This window comes from Chamaea fasciata, unplaced genomic scaffold (genome assembly GCF_029207755.1).
Source record: "Chamaea fasciata isolate MVZ Bird 193981 ecotype frontalis unplaced genomic scaffold, bChaFas1.0.hap1 SCAF_8, whole genome shotgun sequence".
Classification (NCBI taxonomy): domain Eukaryota; kingdom Metazoa; phylum Chordata; class Aves; order Passeriformes; family Sylviidae; genus Chamaea; species Chamaea fasciata.
The window spans coordinates 14,028,593-14,052,520 of NW_027094093.1; the positions used below are offsets into that span (position 1 = coordinate 14,028,593).

Sequence of the window (23,928 nt, forward strand, 5' to 3'; positions counted from 1 at the left end):
CTGGGCATCCGTAGTATCTCATTACTGAAATCACAAAATACAATTCCAAAACCAGAGGCAGTGAGGAAGAGTCACAAACAGCTACACGTATTATGGCAGAGATACTAACCACAACTTTAAATTCATAATAAGGGAAAAAAAAAAACCCCAAATTAAAGTACAACAGCCCTTACATACAAGTTTTGCCAAATTTCTGCCACTTCATTTTCCTCATCTTGATCATATCAGGCTTTTTGATCTACTAATCCCTTGATTTACCTCATTAGCAGCAAGGAACTAAACACGAACACTGGCTGCCTCTGGACACCCATTTTTCCAAAAAGCATTCAAATTTACACAAGTGTAACCAAGACTCTGCCAGGAGCACTAAGTGTCAGAAGTCTGAAGCATGTATTTGCTGCAGCCAGTTCAACAGTCACCAAAAGCACACACATCAGAGCAATAATGGGCCATGGTATTAACCAACTAAATGTTGGCTAATAAATATTGGTGTCAAAGCCCTAGTCCAGAGCAATATTAACCACCTGGCAAGGAAGAAAGGCTGTAATTTTTTTTCTTCTTTGATTCTTCTTTCTTTTTGATACAGATTTTATGAAAGACACAAAACATCCAAGCTACAACACACCATTTTGAACTATCCTGAGTCCATTGCACATTTCCAATGTTACCACCACATTACATGAAACTAACATCATCAAACTCTTTCTGGGCTACCAGACATCTCTCTCACATTCTTATAAGAAAAGGGATTTTTTAAACTTCTCCAAGGGAAACTTGCCCAAAATGCAATAATTTGTAGAGGAATCTACATAAAGAAAACACTGCAGCATAATCTTCAATAAGTAAAAAAACCTCAGCTGTAATGAAGTCTCACATCTCTTCCTGCTTTTTCTAAACAAGTATAATATACTATTGTACAACAAACTCAAGAAAAAAACCACTCTATTCTACATCCCAGTTATCAGAAAGTTACAAAACCCCAGAGAGCTCAATTACACAGAAGTCTAGAGTTTGAACAGGTTTCTCTAACTTAAGTATGCATTACTTGCATGGATCATATATTTGAGAATCAAGCCACACCACAAAACAGCTGTAAAGCATGACATTTACAGGCTCTGCTGACACACTGGGAGGTAACTTCAACCAGCATTGAGGCCTCTGCCACCGACATCCAGGGGAAGCTTTTAAAGCAGCAATGCTGTAACTCCATGTGAGGAGAAACTGCCTCAGAGTACCTTAGCTCTTTATTTAGACTACTGAGACATTTCTATCCACTAGCCTCCTTCTCATTCTCACTTAATTTTGCCATTTTTCATCTTGATGTAGGAATTTTCCTTATCACCTCATTGTCTTCAGTCAGAGCTTCTATGCTTATCCAAGGGTTTACTGATTTACTTCTCTGTTTCACAAGGAATTTGATGGATGAATAGAATAGAATAGAATAGAAACTGAACAAAGGTGGAATAGCTCATTATAATTTAAATACACATTGCACATTAGAGTATGCCATCACTTTCACAGTCAAAATGACAACCCTGAAGGTCTACAGAGTCAAACCCAGGTCAAAAAATAACTGCTCCACAGTGCGAAACTCAGACAGCCATCACTCCCAGTGACTAAACCTGCCTGCAAACAACAGAAAAGTTCCAAATCCACTGACAGAAAACATGCCTGTCAGCATGTCTTTCTACCTAGAAAAACATTTCTTTTGTATAACTACATCAGTCTTGAAGTTCACATCTGCTTCATTTTATTTGCTTTGTTGAAAAGAGTTCTCCAAACCAGCCTCACACTTGCAAAACCATCACTGAAACTAAAGCTATCTGCAAAGGCTTCTGTCTGAAGCAGGGCTTCAAAGAGTTACTTAGCATCTGTGACAAAAGCTTCAGCCAAATCTTGAGCTTCTTATCAGGAGCGTGCATGGGCCCAATAGCCATTCTGAACAGCCAGCAGCTGATTTCCTTAGCATTTGGAGACCATCCAGGAGACATGTTTTCTCAATATTGCATTTCTGCTGGTAGTGAGCCGACACGAAAGAATTCATTGATTTTCCTATTTAATATTTCATTAAACGCTTAGCTAAAATAGGTATCTGAGCTACACTTAATTCATACCATTTACTTGATATCATCATTAGAAACACTTAAATGACAGTTGCAGTCACTACAAATCTTGAAAGAGTGTCACTATTTCAGCATTTCATTGACGTTGCTTTGTGTCCTTCAAAAGCTTCCGCTGCTGTTAAAAACCCCTACTCATCTATATTTAACAAAGGAGATACCCAAGAAAAAGCTAATTTCTAAGATCATATCGGTATCCTGCTATTTCAGTGCCAGCACAATGCCCATCACAATAACTTACTTTTGTTATTCCTTCCGCTTCTAAAAAAGCCACACCACAAAACACCCTCCACCGCTGGCAGCTGAGCTGCCAACGAGTAAGTCTCTGAAGAGCTTAAACCCACATCACCTCCTATTAGATATGCCTAATCTTTTGCCATCAGCACTGATCAGAAAATGTATCTTTACAAAAATGTCCAGCAGCTTTGTTGGCTCAACTGTAGCTACTGCAATACTGCCTTTGCAAACACAGTCTTCCAAAACAACACCCAAGATATCCAAAAAACCCAAAAAGTACCAAGCAACAAGAAAAGACACAAGCAAACAAACAGATGGAAAACACCTACAAAACAAAATCAAAACAACCCAAAGGAAAACCCACCATCTCCTACTTCAGAAGAGCTCTGCTGAAAAAGCACACCTGAAAACATGTTTTGCCTGTATTTAATCCTGTCAAAATATGAACACATACATACAAAGTTTGATAGAAAGTGTATTTCCCTGTAGACTTCTACATTTATTCCGAAAGCAGAACTGTTCTGATCTAGGAAGCTTGTTGTCCTATAAGCTAAGCAAGTTTTAACTTAGCACAGGTCTTCATTACATCCTCTTAGCCTCCCCAAGTGTTTGCAAGTATATCAAAACACGATTACATATAAAAATCAGCAGGAAGTCTAGATGAGCACATTAAGTTTATGCATTTAAGACGTGCCAAACACAGGGCTCTGTGTACACAGTGCTGTGAAGGGAAACATTTTGTACTCCATCTTTTACACAGCAAAGAAATTTTCTCAGAACATTTTCTTGCTCAAGAATTCATTACAAGTGGGAAATCTGTTAAGAACAGCATACAAAGAGGACTCCATTTATAACTTCATCATTAAAATCAAACAATTTAAATAGCATGTTCTTATTCAACAGCCAAAATTTGGGGATTTTAATTCATTCAACATTCAGATTATCAGGACGTGAATCAATTGTTGGGTAACTCACCGAAAACAAGCTATTTTAAAGCTATTCTACAAAACTATGTCAACTAGCTTTGACATTCAATTCAGGCCACAGATTATTGCTGAGGCAACAGCAGCAAGAGGGACTCTCAGCCAGCAGAATTTCCAAAGCATTTTCACATGACACATTACCAAGCACATGTAATACTAATTTAGATCTTTTTTACAGGCAATTAAAAAATGCCACTCTGTCCAGCATGCATAACTGTGCGGTTGACAGCTCTTAATATCATCCACTGAATTGACTATTTGTTGAACTTTGATTAATTTGGAGTTCAAGAGGAAGTCAGGAAGTTAACATAGGCAGAGCTCAAAACCACTGCCACTCCCAGAGATGGGCATTACACATTCCAGGGCCATTACTTCAGGGTTGGAACTTCAGCGCTTATTCCATTTTTTAGTTCCCTCTCATTTGTTCACTAACCCACCACAGCACTTGCTGCTTACCTCATGAGTAGTTCGCCTCCTTAACAGTCTATTGTTAAGGACTGTCAAAAGCTTTTGAAATTCCAAATAAATTATATCTGATAGCACTCTCACTGTTTTGTTGTCACAGGGAAAGAATTCAGTAGATTAGCAGTGACATTTTCCTCTGAAGAAACTGTGCTAATTTACTGCTATCAGAGTATGATCTGGAGCAGATTATCTCTTCAAAAACAGAGAAAAGCATTTCCTCTCCCACTGAAGAAGAGCATGATGGTCAGCAGTGCCAAACACACCTTTGGTTAAAGGCACTGAGGTTAAGTGCAAGCTTATTTTTATAGAGAGTGACTGATTCAAGGTGAAATTATGTCACTTGCTTGGATGCACAGCAAAGGATGGCGATGACAAGGGAGCAACAAACCTGTGGCCTATTCATTTACCACATATACAGATAATCATAACCAAAGACAAGCAGAGCACAGATAAATACACCAAAAATTCCTTCATCTATTCAGGGACTTGAAATACCAAAAAAGAGAGCAGGTCAATATGACCTGAATATCTCCTCCCCTTTTTGGCAAAGCTTAAAGATCCCCTGGTAGAGATTCTGAGTGTGAAATAATGCTGGTGAAGGCTTAAAGACTAACAGGCCACAGTAAACTATCAAAACTGTTTATAAGCCTTTTATAGGGCTGGTTCTTTGATATCAGATCAGACCAAACTTTGTAAGTAGGTAGTATGGACAGCTCCTTACACATGTTACAGCCCAACTGCACTCTCATATGAAAGAATTCAACCTCTTGGACCAGCAGAACCCTTACAACATTCTCCCTTACTTTAATCAAAAAAATCTGATTTTTCACTGCAGCTGCTCTGTTCAGCAAGTCTCTTACCCCTGTTTCACCAAGCCACTCTGAAGAAGACGATAGTGATACATCCCATGTAATTGAGAAATTGAGGAGTCTGCTGTGTTTCTAAACCACACCAGCCCACTTCAAAGAGTAAGATTCCAGTTTCCCAGCGAGTTTTCCCCTAGGCAGCCTCAGAGCCTCACTTAGCACAGTTACAACTGACAAAGCTCAGACCCACAGCTGTGACCTAGAAGCTTATTCAGCTACACATACTCAACCAGTGACAGCCACCAACAAAGTAGAGCAAAGGCTCTGGTCATAGGTTAAAAACTGCATGGCATATTAAATATTCTGAACATTTCCACAAGTGTTCCTCTATCAGTACTTTAAATAGAGAAAATCCTGGGTAAATGTACTAATTTTCATTAACTAATGAGACCAGCAAAACATTCCTCTTTGATGTAATATCTCATTTCATGACATCTTATGCTCATGGTCTTATCTTTTATACACAGCTATTCAATTTCAGAACTCAGTCTTTTTGTCTCCAAACACTCCTGGAAAAAAAAGTCTTAAGGTGACTTAAGCATACTTTCAGTAAATGTGGACAAGCAAGAAACACAAATGTGATAAAAAGAATACATAACAAACAGAGTTCCACTGTTTTTAAGAACTCCCACACAAACCACCCTAAACTGACACTGAAGTACACCCTAAACAATTTTCTAAGATACAAAGAAGCAGCATCCCATTAATCATAAGCAAAATGTTCTGCTTTGTATTAAGTCATTGAAGAATGAACACAGCATACAAAACAACCAATTCTGCATACAATATACTAATTTTTTTTTTTTAAGTCATCAAGCATATGGCACTTTAAATAGACAAAGCAATTTGTCTAAAAGCACAGGCATAACCCATATTTGGATCTTCAGTTTAAAGCCATTAAATATTTTTTCCTCTGATTTTATGAAGAAAAAAAGAAAGATAAAATCAACAAAGTTTTATGAATACTACCCCTCCCCTCTCTATGCTGAATAAGTTTCCCAGAACTAAATTTTTAGGATAACTAAAAATAAAATTAGGAGAGATTTCTCTACAGGTACTACTTCTCGACCCAGAAAAAAACTTGTCTTATTTTAATTGAAATTTAGAGACTTACAGCTTTTAAAATGAATAGGCAGCCTGCTTAGACTTTCAGTAGAAGTCACAGGAACTCCTCCCAAAATTTAACAGTTGAAGTAGCTGACCTTGTCATCACAGGATTTGACTCTTTCATCACATTCAACAATCACATTTGGATGATTCTCAAAAACTTAATTTCACGCAAAGGAAGAGATTATAGAAGATACTTTAAGTGGCATAAAAAAGGAAGAAAGTCTTGTAAAACTCACATTCTTTCACCATGCTATTTGAATATAAAAAATAAAAAGAAACACAGAACTGCTTGGAAAGGTTAAGTCCTAAGTGAACTGCTAGGCTTCTCTCCTCACTGCTTGGGTCATGCTTCCCACTCTCCCATTCTGCTCCAGAAGGGGAGAGTTCCAGCAGTTATGGGCAGATGTGTTTAAGAATATTTAACACCCATTCCACCTGCCAGATGTCCAAGAGATGAGAAAGCAGCATTCGTTAGTTGAAAAGACACATGATATTCCCATACAAGCTCTACCTTATCTTTGTCTTCCACAACATCTGCCAGCACATCATCTGGGTCCAGGATTCCTCCATCTGTATACTCCAGGTGGTGAATATTTACCCAGGAAGCTGGATCCTGTAAGACAGATACAAGATTTCTTAGCCTAGCCTTGCATGATTTTAGTGATGTCAGAAAAAACAGTTTTGTGTCCCAGTTGTTTTCCACCTACTTCCCTCTATAGTCACAAGGCAGAATATTGGAGTCACTACTCAAAATTGAAACTGAGAGCAAATGAAAACTACAGATGAAAAACAAGGCAATACCTATAGAAACACTGCACAAAAAAAAATCTTTAAAACACACATTTTTATTTCCTTATCAATCTTTATCAAATTTGAATAGTGAATTTAAAATAATAAAAAAAAATCTTTTTGCTTTACAACACTTTATAGATGGAATATTTTGGTTATTATCAGCACAAATATTTAAATAACTAAATAAATGGACATGCACCACTCCTGACAGGTTCTGGAGAGGTGTATCCATATATTTTTAGATATATAAAACTCATCCATCATTTCTTTCTCTGAAGAAACAGATAATCCTATTGTGGCAAAAACCTCCAAATGCATAAATCCCAGTTTGCTTTCACAAACAAATACTCTCAAACTCCAATGCAACACTGTGTACTATATTAAGAGGGATAATATTAATTCTCCAAAACTAATGCTTTCTTCATACATTATTAACTCCTTCACTTCAATAACCAGGAGTTCAGACATCATTCCACTAACCCTGAAGCCAAAACGCTCTGAGTGTACTGTTCAACAGCAAATTCTCCCTGACAGGAAATACAAAATCAGAGAGAGGACGAACAGCTTGTAACCACTGCCCCCAAACTGTACCAGCTACCTGTGGTACACAACTTCCAGGTGGTATTTACGTCTGAACTGCCTGCCCTGGTTTAGGGCAAATTTGGGAGGAAACCTCGGAATGGGCTTCCTCTGGAGAGCAAACCCAAACAGCTTTTCCCCTTAGCTGGTCCGGGAAAAGAACTTTCTTGGAGAAAAGTGGAAAAAACTCTTTATTTAACAAACAAAATGCCTACAAATACAAAGAATAAACAATATGAAACAACAAAACTTCTCGCCGCTCCGAAGACAGATGGCAAAACTGAGGAAGTTCCTGCCGGGTGCGTAGCTCAGCTCACTCAGTTTTTCACTAGTCCTAGTTCTTCCAGAGGTTCAGGCCCCGGCGCGCTGCAGGTGCCAGCCCCCGGTGCACCTCTGGGTTTTTCAGTTCAGAGCAGATTTAAACAGTCCCAAGAAAAAGGAAAAAAACCCAGTTCAGGGAACTTCTCTGCCTCAACTAGCTAAAACTAACTAAAAGCACAGGAGATCTTTGTCTTACTGCTGTTTGTGCCGCTGAAAAAGCAGAGTCCAGAGAAAAGAACGTGTAGGAATGAAGGCTGTCGTTTCAAAAGAAACTGCACGCTTCTTCTTTCTTTGCTTCGCTCTCAGAACCAGTCTTAAAGGTACAGAACACAGCACAGCACACACAGAACAGACAACTGGGGATACGAGCATGATAAAGCCACCCTAGGACACTGCCTCAGTTAAGACTTGTCCTCCTAAGACCAGTTCCTGCTAAATGAGCACATGGCAGCTCAGCGAGTCACAGTGACACATTTGAGTGCTCCGTGGTACCAGCACTGATGAACCTTGCATCTGCAACAGCACAATGAAGAAAAAAAATGCCTAATGCCTTGTCAGGATTATAAAGCATATTTGAGTCCTCCATCAGATATTATGGAGAGTGGACGGATTATCCTAAAATTGAGGGCCAGGAAAGGGGCATGCACACACATAGCTTTGAGATATGTTTCAGAAATGGACTAAAAAAGATGACCACTGAGGAGCTGCAACTGAGGGTTAGGTGTAACTAGATACAGTACAGCTGCATGACAACCACACAACTGAGCATCTAAAAGTATGTCTATTTGTAACACATCCATTTAATCCCTAATTTACCTCTTACTGCAGTTATTTCATTTTGCAATGAAACCACCCATTTGTGAAACAGCAAATGCTTGTTCATTCTAGGTATCACATGTTCAAAATTACAAAATTTAAGAATATCAATTAATATGCTTTTTTCTCTGCAAAGTGATGAAGTGTGGACAACTACTACAGCTCAAATTTCTATCCTCAAGCCCAAGGCTTAGGTATTTTTACCATAACCATAATATTCTAAGATGAAAAGGCAGAAAAGAAACATACCTTTATGCAATAAATAAGCAGGTTAATTTAGATCATACAATTTACCTAATGCAGATACCTTGAAAAAAGAGTGTAGTTTGACCCTACCAATAAACTTCGAAAATATGATACTCTTTAACCAGAACACATCAGTAGCTACAGATATTCCTCCTGAACCCTTTAACTAATGCAACCACAAAGCTTTTAATAGTTAGCAACAGTAAAACAGCATAATTGAAAATCACTCCTCTTAACTGGGCAAACTTCTGCAGCTAACCTATTTGGCTGAAGATCCATTAAAACCTGCTGTATGTATCATGCTGTTGAAGTGTTAAGAACAAAGCTGAAGTTAAAAAATACACAGCTAATTAGGATATTTTGCTTTCAGAGCTCACTTCTATTTGTGATTCAGTAGCTGCACCAACACAGATGTGTCATTGAAACAGAAACAAAGAAAAACCAAGTGCAAAACCCTATTGTCCCAATAGAACGCTGCAAGTTGGCAGGACACAAGCTCCAGACACAGCCACCCTCAACTACATTAAACTTAATGAATTCCTAACCTTTTTTTACTTTGAGCCACAGCAAATACAGTCATTTATTTATTTTTGTTAGTGGCAATACCAAGGGAACATCTTTAAAATAGTCTCAAAGAGCAGAAGATGCCACTCCTCACCAACCTTTGGAACAAGCGTAGCCAGCATAAGATTCTTCAAAAGAAAACAATGACAATTCACACTGAAATACAAGAACTAAGTAGAGCAGGATTCATAGTTTCTTTTGAAGAAAAATGCTTCTTAATGTCTTGGCCACATACTGTGGCTCAGGTACACACAGTATGAACACACTACAACCTTCTGATCTCAAGCCATATGAAGAACGACTGAGGGAGCTGGGGTTGTTTAGCCTGGAGAAGAGCAGACTCAGAAGTGACGTTATCACTCTCTACAACTTCCTGAAGGGTAGTTGTAGACAGCTGGGGGTTGGTCTCTTTCTCCAGGCAGCATCTGACAGAACGAGAGGACACGATCTCAAGCTGCGTCAAGGGAAATACAGGTTGGATATTAGGAAGAAATTTTAAACAGAAAGAGTGATTAAATACTGGAATAGTCTGCCCGGGGAGGTGGTGGAATCACCATCCCTGGATGTGTTTAAAAGGAAACTGGATGTGGCACTTGATACCATGACCTAGTTGAGGTGTTAGGGCTGGGTTGGACTCGATGATCTTGAAGGTCTCTTCCAAGCTACACCTTCTGTGATTCTGTGACTCCCCAATTACACTAACCAGCACAGACTACAGCAAGACTGGATACTTGCTGCCTCAGAAATACAAATGTGAATGGCTTCTATTAGCTTATATGAACTTCATCCCTCAAAGTTAAAACCCCATGCTGGGAGCAGGGAGCTTTTCATAAACTTGTTTGGTGAAGCAAACAGTAACTACTGCTACATAGTCTAGGTGGAGAAGATTCCCTCCGCACAGTCACAAAGGTAACAATGGTTCATCCGACCAGAAAACTCACTCAGCCATTCAAAAAAGACTTCAAAGTCAGAGAATATTTTCTGTTCTTGATATGAACTCCAAACACTCCAAACACTGCCATGCACTGGATAAATAGTGTCCATACAAGAAAAAAAAACCAAACAAAAAACAAAAGCAAAAACAAAAACAAACAAACAAACAAAACCCCCACACAAGCAAAAAACCCCAACAAACTAAAAAACCCCACACAAATAAACCCTGCCACAAACTAAAATCTATATATCAGTTGCTTCCATGTTTCTTTACTCACACCAAGAGTCCAGACAGCTTCACTAAATAAGACATTAATATTTTAGAAAACTCACCATTTAAAACAAGCTACTAACTACCAGCAGAGGTAAAAAATGAGTATCTAAAGTTCCTAACAGCACTGTATCCACATGCATACGCACAAATTCACATTTTGCACATTATTTAGAACTCAAAAGGCATAGAATGGGTCCAAAACATAACTGTGGTACATCCAAGGCAGAATCATTATCAGAGAAAATGAAACTTGCTCAGGAAAAGGATCGTCCTATTTTAAAGTTCTTATGCTTTATTATGATGGAACCATCAAGAGGAGCATCAAGAACACTAAAGGTTTCCAGGTGTTTTAAAACTCCTAGGCAGGAGATTGCCTTTCTACAGTAACAGAGTAACTTTACGCTTCATAAAGCATATGACTGGAAGTCTTGCAAAACAGTTTGCTGATTCTACACTGTCTTCTGAACGGTCTGAAATGCAGAACCCAGTAACAGCAATGACAGCCTGTGCGAAGGGTCAGTGCCAGACAGCTTCAATGAAACAAAGCAGCAAGTGCTGGATGACACCCCACTTTTGATCAAGAAAGAGATTGATTAAGGGCACACTTACTGAGAAAGCACTTGCTGAGAAACTATGAAATACAAAGTAAAAAAAGTCTAACGACTATATTCTAAAATACTAGGACAAGTTTTGGGGGATTTTTTAGCTGAATGATTGTTGTTTCTTTAAGTTTCTCTAGCCTGAGACTGAAATCAAATTCTAATGAATGACAGTGTCCAGAATGATTCTTCACAGTATCTTCTTAACCATCATCATTAAAAGTTGACATGCTTAAAAAGAAATAATTAGTTTTGAAAAACAAAAAAGTCTCTTGTAAAATAAAACACTAACAGTAGCCTGGAAGCTCTGGGCAGCATTCAGGTATGGTTACCTGAAACCTGCACTCCTAAATCCTCTCCTGTAAGAAAGTTCATCTTGAAGAAAACACAACTGCAGTTCCAAAAACTCCTAGCATCACAAGTGGGGAGAAGTTCTCTTATGGCACAGTACATGACCCTTAGGCAGAAATTCAGCTGAGGTACAAACCTGTAAAAATCCACATAAAGAAAACGTATGACTAAGTTACCTGGGATAATTCATAACAGCACTTGGCAAATGAATATTGAACAGTTACTCTAATGTGCATTTTACCTTAGGGCTGCAAGTCATGTTTGTGTTTAACATCAAGCCACTTAAAAGCTGTTTATCATCATTTCCTTTATGTGTGGGAGAACACTTTAGGAATTACTATGCAAATATTTACCAAATGTTAAATTAAAGCCAGGTCACATGAATGCACAAGTGCAATGTAGGCAGAGAAGTGACATAAATTTTAAAAAATGGGCTTGACATTCACGCTGTCACAGAATCCTGACTTAGCTGTTTCCTCCTACTACAACACCATCACTGCTCAAATTGTCTAAAACCAGTTCAAGAATTCTTCTGCCTATTTATTTTCAGTCGACACACACACATTCAAATGAAAGACAAATCAATCTATAATTAAAGCACTCCCATTTATTGTTAAGTTTTTATATAAATCAACAGATTCACATTTTTAATGTACCAGAAAGTTGGAGTGCATTCTTAATTCGTTTTGTTTCCAACTCAGATAAAAAAGTATCAATCTCCTTTTCTGAAAGCTAAGCAACATACTTAATAGAAGTTCCAGTCCACAATGGGCATTTCTGACTGTTAATGAGCAAGAGAATCCTAACAAGTTTAAATACATTTCAGCTGACCATCAATAAACACCACCACTTAACAATTTCACAATTAATTATCGTTTGCTGCTGTATTTTGTTCCACTGTGCAGAATGCATAAAATTAATAGCAAACTGGAATTTTTAATTTAATATAGTAACAACAGGATGCATCAAAAAAAAAAGAATCAGAAACAGGACTGAGTTACAATTACTTCTCATGCTGATATTTCTGAAGTACCTCCACATCAATGCTTCACTAGAGCAAACAGACTCCAGTGAAATACAGCATAAAAATGAAAACCAAATATGCCTGTTCCACATAGACAATGGAATAAATGCGAGGTCAAACTTGGGGGAAGGAGTCGCCTCCAATGGCCACATTGTTTTCTGTCATTCAGACAGTGTAGAAGTAAAATTAAAAATCCTATAATCATAAAACATTTTCTCATTCAGGGATATTTTAGGTTAAGGTCAGTAAAAGAGGTATTCTACCACTTAATCATTTTTAGACTATAAATTGCAATGTGATGCACTACCTCAATATATTAAGTAGTATTTAATGATTTCTATAAGCATTTTACGGCTACACAATGTATCATTATGCACAGCCAAACAGCACTAAGCATTAATTACTCTCACACCACACCTCCGGGAGCAGAGCACAAAAAGCATCTTGGAGAGGAACATACGGATGACATTAGACACAGCCTCAAAATTCATCTCTAAATCCTTCTCAAAGTTTGTCACTGAATTAGATCAACCTTGAGCATTTTTCATTTGCATACCAAAACCACCTCCAAACAAGCCTGAAGTGGTAGTTTATTCAAACTTCATCTCAACTGCCACTAACAGGGCTGCCATCCTCAGCTGTAGTAGAGGTGGGTCTCTGTTTTCACAGCAATACGAATACTGAGTTTCTAAAATCAAGAGCTGATCACAAAGCAAATGTTTGCACAATACAGACTATCACGATGTGGAGCTGAACAGTTAGAGCCCAGCAGCAACACAACAAACATGCAATGATGGCCTTGCACAACCCAAGAGAAATCCCAAGGCAAAAAACAAACACCCCAATACGCATCACACCCCGCCCTTACAGCAGGCAAACAACCACCACTTCCACCCTCCTCATATGCACAAACGTAGAATTGTATCACTGCATACCAATATTGTAGGCTATAGACTTAACATCTTCATGGAACAAACAGAGCCACAAGAAGCTTCTGTAAAAATCAAAGATGAACAGCTACCTGCACAAGAGATTAAGTCTGTTCCAGACATTACTGAATGCAGCAGTTCCTGGCACAGACCTGATCTGAATAAGCCTTCCTGTATGAAGTACAGAAGTGTACTTCATACACACACACACTTGTGACCGAGTACCAACTGGGTCTTCTTTTCACAAACTTAAAAAATAGAGAAAAAGCAATTATTTAGGTTTCACTGCTCAGGAAGCTTCCAGAGTTTAGTTGACATTACACATAACAGAGGATGTTACGAGCTCATATTTCTAGGTATTACTATAGAAAAAATAAATTCCTACCCCTAATTAATTACATTCTCTTTTTAGCATAACATTAACCAACACATTTTAACCCTTTCCAATTAGAAATTCAAAAGCAGCAGTAATCTTCAAGATAATAGAAGGAAGAGAAACATGCTACAAGACAGTGAGATAGTAAAAAAATTCCTTGTGTATTTCATAGTGCTGTTGTTCTCCTTCACCAAAACTCTGACTTCACTTGCATTAGAAGTGAAAATGCTGCAAGATGCTGCAAGACAGAAGATAAAACTTCTTTATGGCCTTCTACCAGCTGGAGTGACACACATTTTCTCAAGTTATTAATATTTAAGAAAGATCTATACTGAGTGAGCTCAAAGACAGAAATTAAAGCTGAGGCAAGGGCAAAGGACAAGGTAGTCTGCTCAGAGAGAAACTGCTTTTAAGCATCCAGAAATAAAACTACAGAAAACACAGAAGGCCATACAGCAGAAATAGCCTTAGAAAGGTGACTGTAAGGGATGCTTCCTAATCCATCCTCCAGATGAAATAAAGTACCATAAAAATAAAGCTGCACAAGAAAGGATCTTCGGAGAGGAATTCTATCTTAAATAGGGGGGTGATGGGGAACAGAAAGAAGTTCATTCCAAGCAATCAAACTTGTAAGTCCATGGAAGACAAAGCTCTCCGCTTTTCACTATAAATTTAGCAGGTCTAATAAGCCTTCAAACTTCATGCCAAAACTTGATCATAGGAAGTAATGCCAGTCTAAGTTGTTACACCCATGATGCTTTGCTTCTGACCAAAGCACACTTTTTCATTTTTTTAGATAGGTTAGGAAGGTCTTCACACAGTAAGATAACACAGAAGAAATTTTACTCCTCCTATAAGGATTTAATATTCAAGTATGAGGTGAATTAAAGATTATTTTCTTAAAACAACACAATTTCTCCTACTGTTTAGAAGGATTGCTTTTCAAGCTATGCTAAACTATTCCCTGTAAACAATCTATATTTAAAAAGTTAAATCTCATTCTATGTATTTTCACATGTACTAAATTTTTTGTTCAGATTCATTCATTTTATCTCTTAATACTAGTCGTAGAAAATGCATTCTTCCTCCAAGCACTTTTTTCTTTTTCAAATCATAACTAGATGTGATATAGCCAAACGGTAGAAAGTAGAACAGGAGTTCTGAAAAAACAGTAATTTATGTAAGATCACTTTAAATATTCCATTTTAAGAGTTTCCGTCTTTGAAGGTGCTAAAACCCTGATGTCAAAAGGGGAACTAATCAGATCAGGTCAGTAGAGAAACATTCACCTTTGTCAGAAAGGCTGGGTTTATCTCAGTACACTTGCAGTTTTTGCGCAGTCCAGTCACACTGCCTTGCTGGCTATCAAGGACGGCAAGAGCACAAAACACAACCAAACAATTCATGCATGAAGCCTGTGGACTACCAAGGATTTGAGACAAAAAAAATCTGTTACCCATCGTGAAAAAAGCAGAAAAATCTTCTCTTAGGCACAACGAACATTCAAAAAGGAGCGCTTCTTTTTTAGTCTTTGGAAGGAGGCCTAACACAGCACAAGTACAGCTCGCCATCAGCTTTATCTCTGACATCCTAAATGGTCAAAAATACCATTAGTCAATCCCTAGTCTCCAGAGGGACTTAGAACACTTCCTGATCTTTAGCCATCTTCAAATTATTATGCTCTGAGAAATTAACAGGATCAAGTATTACCATGACTAATAGTCAAAACCCCACAGCAAGGACTGATGGTCACTTCTATCTTCACCGGTTCTCTTCACACCACCACATACCAAAATTAATTTTGGAGGTATGAAACTCATCAATCCTGCACTTTTTTCCTTCTCTGATTTTCATGTACAGTTAGCACATTCTGTTTTCCTTGGGAAGACAGAAACTAACAGTGACCGGTTATAAGAGCCACCTCATTACGGCAAGATAGGCTTAAACATCAGAGAGCTCTCAGGGTGAAGATGAGAGCTGCAAGGAACCCGGCACACAGGTATATATATAATGGCATATATAGAGTTTCATCTGTTAAAAATGTCCCAGATCACTCTTGAAGACAAAGATTCTGACCCGAGATCATAGTAGACACACCACAGAACATGAACACAGTGAAAGCTCTTCACATAGGCTATACACCAAGGGAAGCACATTGAATAGGACTCTTCCACTTGAGTCACTCAACACTTGCATACTGTAGGTCACAGCAGAAGGAAGGACACTGAGTCTCTTCTGGCTCTCAGAGAGTGTGTTGGCAAAGAGGCACTAGAAGAATTCTTGTCCTTTAGCCATCTTTAAATTACTATGTTCGGAGAAGTTACCAGGACTACGCACTAATAATAAGGTCTTCCTTTTTCACAAGGCAGGGAAGGTACTTCACTATAATCAGAAAGGAAAAACAAGAGACAGCTGAATATGCAGGGGGGAAAATATCTATCTCCCAGACTAAGTCTGAGGAGGAAAACAGAAAAAGCTGCTGCTATCTCCTTATCATGGAATTCCCTATTTGTCAGAGCACAGATATATAAATCCAAAATGACCCAGATTATTTCAACTAACACTCCAACTTCCACTTGGTTTGCAGCACTGGAACCCTTCAAAAATAAGAGCATTGTGATTTTATACGGAATCTGAATGTGAATGAAAAACCACTCTCTGAATATAGCTGTCTGAATACTTCCTGAATAAAATATGATGCAGAGAATACATCAGTAGAGGACCACAGAGCCCCCCTTTACATTACACTCCAACATTCAAGAAGACCATTTCAGTGAAGACCAAGTATGCCTGTGTTGGTTTTACAGAGCAAGGTGGAGATACACATTTAGACAGAGGTCTACACACTGCATTTGTAACAACCACTCAAAATCTTCCCTTCAAAGCCTCTGTTAAAACTGGAGCACACTGTATGCCAGGCACTGAATCCAAGATAACTCTGCAAATGTAAGAATATAAGTGCAAACTGATCTTCAGTTATAAACTATTATCCTTTAACTTTTCAAGCCCATTAGATTAGACTGCTTCAACCATGCAGAAATACAAAAGACTCAACCTTGTGCAAATTAATACAAAAGTTCCAGAGCAAAACATCTCTAAATAAAGCTACAAGCTTTTAAAGCTTACCTTTTATATCCCAGGTCCTCCATGTCAAATATTACCTACAATCTTCAGAGTAGTATTGTTATGCTAATAAGCAAACTGCTACCCAGCTCCAGGCACCTGGCAAGTACTTAATTAGCATTGAGACAGGCTTTTTTGTTTGATTACTTAAAGGTAAAACTGGGGGGGCTAAGGACCACAGCCATGATTTTTTAACATCCAACATTAAGACAGACAGAACTATAAAGCTACTCCTCCAAACTGTCATATTTTTCACATAGAAATGAGAGGGGGGAAAGAAAAGTAAGAAAGGCATGTGTGTAACAGTAGTGTATTTCAAAAGTAAAGTCCAGACAATGCTGTTATTTTGCCAATAAAAACTGATGATGCCTTAAATTCAAATCATTCAGTATAGCTACAGACAAAAACAAGGCTGGCTGCAAATTAACACAACCCAACTTTGTAACAAACTCAGCACTGAAGGATACAAGATCTTCAAAAAATGATAAATGGTTCACATCTCCAAGGGCAGCCAGCACTTCAGCCCTGCATCTAGAAACCATCTAAGACTGTTTTATTTACAACTGTTGAGCCTTTCTTTGATAAAGTGATTAATGCATTTGCAGCTGACACAGGACTGCTTATCAGAAGCAGCTGGGAGCTTCAAAGATGTGACTGAGTAACACAAGACTCTAAACGGAACTGAATACAAATGCCTGGAAGACAAGGCAGACCAAGCATGCTGGAATCCTGTCAAACTAACATAAACTGAGCTTTAGACAAAGCTCAAGTGAGAAAAAAATCGCAGTAAACTATAGGAGCATATCCTCAATTCCTCATAGAAAGCCATTAGATATTTTTATTAATTCCACAAAGAACAGCAAGACTTTACTGCAGTACCACCCTATTTCCTGCATGAGTCAACCACCAACCAGAGACTGGGGAGGAATTTTGCCAAAGACTGCCAGATTTGTAGTCAGTAGGACCAGTCAGAACCCAGACCACCACTCCCTTCTCACATATCCAAAGCTGGTGCATTTCAGAAATGCCACCAACTCCCACTGCTGCCACTGCCCATATCAACATTAATCAACTCTCTCCACGCTCTCTGAACACGCCCCAGCAGGCACAGCTCATTGATCCCCTTAGAGAGGAGTTAAGTGTGGACCTCGGGTCTCTTTCCTCACTCAGAGAAAATATGAGACCTTTCACAGCACCTTCAGTGACTGCGTTTGAAAATCAAGCAACAAGGGACAATCATAGGCGGCCCAGTGCTATAAAAAGGCTGAGACAGCCAGGGTAGTTTTAAATAACCAAAGCATTAGAAGCATTTGAAGATATAAGAGGAATCCCTTTGAGGCAGAAGTTCATTACCAATGAAAACAAAAAAAATACAAAAAAAATTAAAAGGATAGTGGTGGAAAGTAATAGATTCAAAATCAGCTGTGCAGGGAGGAAAACAAAGGGGTTTAACCATACAGGTCTTGGAGCACAGTTTGCAGGCCTGTACTAGATGTACCCTTGACAGCCAGGTGCTGACAAATTCAGCCACAAAATGCGAAGGCTTTTCAGCAAAGTGATTGGATCTACTTCCACTAAATTTTATCATGTTGCCTGAAAAGGAAACCAGCACATGCAATGAAGTAGTTCTTTCTCTTCTTTAAATGGTTACTAACTAAGGACACTGCCATTGTCAGTTAATAGAAAAAAATTATACCATCAGAATTTACTGGTCTAATGGTCACAAAGTAAGTGATTTGGACTCCTACAGAACCTGCACGAGCTTTGGCTGCATTATTATAGGTATCTCTTACATTACAAGATGAGGCTCAAAAACACACAGAAAACCCCCAAGAAGAACAGCCTGAAAATCCATTCAGTGTCCTTCAACCTACAACAGTATTTAACAACTCAATCATTAAACTGTAGCTTGTATCTTTCAATACGAACTCAACCACCATGAAAATACACGACTCAAACTCACCATTTAAAAATTAGCTTTTTTCTTCCCAGTTAAAAGAAACTCAATCCCACAAAGCCTCCTTCATCAAACTTTTTCTTCCCAGATTCCAAACAAGTATGAAGCATGAAACTTATCACACACAAGATGTTTCAAAATTGAAACAACAAGATTTTGCAGAATGTTAGTAGTCCACTACAATCTATTTCAAAACTACTTTGGACTGAACCACGGTGTGTGGAACTAAGACCCTCATCAGCAAGTCTGCTTCTGAACACCAGCATCCTGGATTTAGCTACATGATGAAGTTGGAGGGTTTTTTACTTTAAAATCCATATTGATAAGCCAAATAGTTAATCTCTAAACACACAATGCATAAAAGGGATCATTTCAAACCAGAAAAATGGAAGACACTTATAATCACCACAGCATTCACATTTGAATGACAGCTAAACATAAAGACGCATCAAGCATTCAGCCATCTGGAAAGAAGATGGGGTTATTTTTCATATTGTCTATTCTCAAAGCCTTAAGGCAAGAGTCAGAGGTTGACCAAGACTTCCATTTAGTGAGATGCTCATTTCCTATCTACAGCCATTAACGAACTGCACCATGAACAATAAGCCAGACTCCTCCACTTTCACTGCATTCAAAGACAGTTGTGTCACACCAGGACAAACAATGTGTGCATACTGCCAGATGTACTTTTTATTTGGAAAATAGGAAGTTACAAAAAAAAAAAAATCTACCTAGTGTTTTCCTACTGTCTTTGAATATGGCTTATTTAATAAAAGGACAATAGCAATTAATACATATTTTATTATGCCAGACAAGAAAGAATATGATACATATATAATTGCAAAATTCCTGATATATAAATGAAAACAACCAAAGTATGTATTCAGGCACTATTCAGAGCTAAATGGTAGTGAATATTGCTGCAGCAAAACAAACAAAAAAAATCACACTGCAAGCACAGCTACCAGGGACCTGGGATGATCAGAGGAGGACGCAGTCCAGCTTTAGCATTACATTTTTAATAATACATGAAGGGCCTATTAAGAAAAAAGCATCCTGAATGTACAAACACAAACCATCTACTCCTTTCACATTCTTACTTGCAGGAAGTACTCCCCCACAACACACAAAATTCAATTTAAAGGGAAAACTACCTAAAACAACATTTTCCAGACTCAGGGATTAAGGGGCCAACACAATACTCTGACCCATCTCACTCCAAGTGGAAGTATGTGAAAAGGAGAAACATTTAGAGCAATTCTGTTCTGCTGACAGTTTGAAAAAGTAAGTGGAATGAACACAACAGTAATCAGAAGAAGGAAAACACCCTTAGAAGTAATATATTTAAAACACACGGGTCACGAGTGTTCTTCTAAGCACTTATGAGCTATAATGAGGTTTTAGAGCAAAAATTAATTTTGCTCTAATTTTGCTCTTCATGAAGTCAGTGAACTGGTTTCCAAGAGGGTTTTTCAGGTAAAATTAGTACCTCCTATCAGTCAGCAGCTGAATGAGAGCTATCCAAATAACTGCTCCTGGAACATTAACACAGAAGACTTCTCTGGATTTTTACATGCAAATCTTCTTGCCTCACACAGAAGAATCATAATTTATCTTTGTCAAACCCTAACATTAAATTATTTTTTCACACACTCATGTACTTTTTTTCCCTCAAAAACAAAAATGCATCTTCCTTTTTTATTACATTCTAAACAACACCTGCATCCTGACTACTACTATGCAAATGCTGGTCTTTATGCACAATGTTGAAATGCCAATGAACCTTCTCCTTTCTGTCACCCAAAACAACTATTTCAGGTTTCCAGCTCCTCAGGGAGTTCTCTTTTTGTAGCTTATAATGCCAGGAACTCCTGAAACATTTGTTCAGGGTACATTTATTACAGCCAGCAGGGGAAAATTAACTGTAAATTGGCAGCAGCTTGGTTTTTCAAATGAACCTAATTCTGAAGGAGCTGAGCATGTTAACTCCCATCAGTCCTTAAAAAATTTCAGCAAGTCTTTCCACCCTACAGAAGACATGGGAAGATTCAATTGAAGAGAGCAATCGCATCTCCAATGTTCTGTTCTTTGAGCAGACAAAGAACAGGTTGAGAGGTGCCAGCAACAGAAGATGACAGTAATGTGGGAAATTTGACTAAAAAAAAATACATATCTGTTAAATAAGGCAACAGGGAGAAACAGACTTTTGAAAAATATGCAAATTAAGCTAATTTTATACATTAGTACACTGTTGTAACCTATTCTATAGAATGGGGAGCGCCAGGGGGGCAACCTAGAGAAAAATACAGAATTTCTATAGAAATCTCAGCAGAGTGAGTAACCTAAAAAAAAATACAATTGAAACCAGAGTCAAAGCGAAGTATGCTACATTTTTTACACACTAGAACAGACCAAGTATTTCCACAAATTAACTCACACTCAGTATGAGATAAACTACCTTGTAAAAATAATCTAATAGATTGCTGACAACCCCCTACTGCAGCCAATTATTTTATTTATTCTAAAAAAATTATACCTTAACAAAAATCATTGTTACCGCAAATAACTTTTTAACTCAGTCTGAGTAGAAGGAATGTGATTTGGAGGCAAACAGCATTTCATAGAGTTCACAATATATAAACATTTGATTGATGTATATTATATTTGCCCTTTTTTTTTTTTTCCTGCAAGCTTAACAAATACTGTGCCTTTTTTTTTCTAAAAGCAAACCCTCTGGAGTCTTTACTTAACAGAAAAAAAAAAAAATCCTGGATGAGTTCTGGTTTCCATACAGGCTTTCATGTAGATTAACCCACAGTTCAAATAAAAACCAAGATAATGAAAATAAAACTTCTTTAGAGAAGTAACTTAAACAGGGAATTGAACAGTTTGGGACTATTTATTTCAAAAGCAGAAGCTTGTTTCAGTTTAAAAAAAAATGTACAGGTGAGATGCAGCACCATCATCCAATTCACTGAGGATGAAGTATGACACAAGCTAGAGGAAGTCCCTTGGTTTTGCCCGGGATAGAGTGAGGCACAGTTATCACTGCACAGCTGCAAGGGCCTCACTACCTGTGAAAGAGAAAGAGTACAGTGAGCCATTCTAGACTTTATTCCCTGCAAAACAGCAACATCACCTTGGTCAGATTTGCAGAGCCCCTGAACTACTTCTGCTTCTAGAAGAGCTACAGACACACTGCCATAAGTAGCTTTCTTTATTGCTTACCCTATTTATGCATCACTGTATTTCTGTCCTGCCTTTGTGGTGTTTAACATCTGGGACTGATGAAAAAAAAATCTGAGATGAAACTTCTCCATCAAAATCCCTACTGAAATAGTTAAGAAAGCCTTACAGAAAAAGTTGCAGCTGGAATAGAGAGAGAATTTTAATAGCTGCTCAACCAGGAATCCATAGGAAGGTTGTTCTGCAACTGACCAGCATGCAGGAGTAGCAGGGTGAGATGGCACGTGGAATTCTGACGAGCTCTGGAGGAAGAAGTTAGTTAAACAGAGTTCCAGGTCACATTCTATCTTCTTTATTCATGAAACTCATCACTTACAAAAGCTCTGTATCCAAAGCAGCCTGCAGCCAACACTTCCAATAAGAGCAAAGTCTTTAGAGCTTTAAATTTGTAGTCTGTTTCACTTCTGGCTTGTGCTCAGAAATAAAAATTGTTAGTGGAAAGCTTTCTAACACTCAAAATACTACCCACCAAATGAGTATCACAGAGGATTTAAAAAAAAATTATCCTCATCATCATTTTGGGCAAAGGTCACAGCAGGCAAACAGCACCAAAATGAACTGCATTCAACAAAAAAATGCCCGACCTACAGGAACTGAAGTGAATGGTGCCTATATTTGGCAGCAGTAAAACTCCTCAAAACATGGAAGAATGATGGAATTATCCCCAAATCTTCACCATGATATTCTGGTCTTAGCACCATTAATGGCATTCAGCATTGCAAGACTAACAAAAAAATACAAACAAAGGCTAGGAAAGACTACCTGGCCTCAAAACTTGCAGATGGAGGAGAAACATAAATAGGGAGCTACTTTACTATGGACATCATCAAAACTTATAAAGACACAATGAAGTCTGCCTGTCCCCCTGGCACACCAGCCAAGAGGACAAGCTACAGAGCAGGTACAAGCAACTTTTCAACCAGCCCCTTCTGCAGAGATCATCACCTGAAGATCAGGCAGATCACCCATGTACTCACTGGACAGACAGAACCTTGTCACGGCAGCTCTCAGGGAAATGCCAAAACACTTCACTATTTTACCAGTACCTCTCACAGGTAAAATAGAAGGCATTAAGCTATGCCCAAATTATAAGAAACAGCCCTTAATTGTAAAATGGTCTACAAATGGGTGCTCCAGGGCTTGGATGCAGAACAAATACACCATATAAATGGGATATGTATATAACAAATACACCATACACATAGGATTAACCCACTAGGATTTATGACTCATCTCTCCTTCAAAGGCCCAAATAGAGATCTGCTGGAATCTAACTTTTCTGAGCTGGAACTACTCTTGCTTGAACTGTATATTGACACTCAAAAGGAACAGGAGATGATTATATATAGGATTTTTTGTCTCCTCAGAAAATCTATAATTTAAATGTTTAGGTTTGCCAATAAAGACCAACTCAGCTGTTGATGGATTGATGTGAATGAGATAGTATCTTCTACAAAAATGTGAAGGTATTTTAAGGTTTTAGGAAAGAGATACGAGTAGAGAAATTGATCAGTCAAAGTAAAAAAATAAAGCCACACAATTTTCAAGGAGTGCAAGTCTATGTCCTTGGGATTGCATGTAATTCTCCTCTAAGCATTCCATTTTCTTCTACTCAATGAGAAATTACTGCATTTTTGTAAAGGAAAATGACAGGGAGGGTGTGTATTATGATTCACCAGTAGATAGCATTCTACTGGTAGTCTGAAAAACATTCTCATCTATCAGACAAGCTGTACTGCAAAATCATTTTGCTCGATGGAGCCTCATCTTTGAGGTCAAATCCCTAGCCAGGAGAAAGAGGGAGTCCAGTGCCAGCTGTTAGCTTCTACCCATCAGACTGCATTCTGTGATTCCAACTATCAGTCTCTGTACGAGTGCAATCACCCATCTTCCTCCCTATCTACCCTTCATTCCAACGGTATCCTCATAGGCTATAAGAAGCATGTTCATTCAAGCATTCCGAAGTTTTCTTTTTCATACACGTTACAGCCAATAAAGAAAAACACTGAGGTAAGAA

The 23,928-nt window shown here is 38.2% G+C and overlaps 1 protein-coding gene across 2 annotated transcripts in view; it reads right to left on the reverse strand.

Annotated features, from left to right (window-relative positions):
• The window catches only part of PARD3B (par-3 family cell polarity regulator beta), a 393,257-nt gene that overhangs the window by 361,516 nt on the left and 7,813 nt on the right, over window positions 1-23,928 (reverse strand). For both annotated transcript variants that reach the window (XM_066189749.1, XM_066189748.1), the window contains exon 2: window positions 6,293-6,394. In XM_066189749.1, the coding sequence (XP_066045846.1) occupies window positions 6,293-6,394 (102 nt within the window). The remainder of the gene's footprint in view (window positions 1-6,292; window positions 6,395-23,928) is intronic.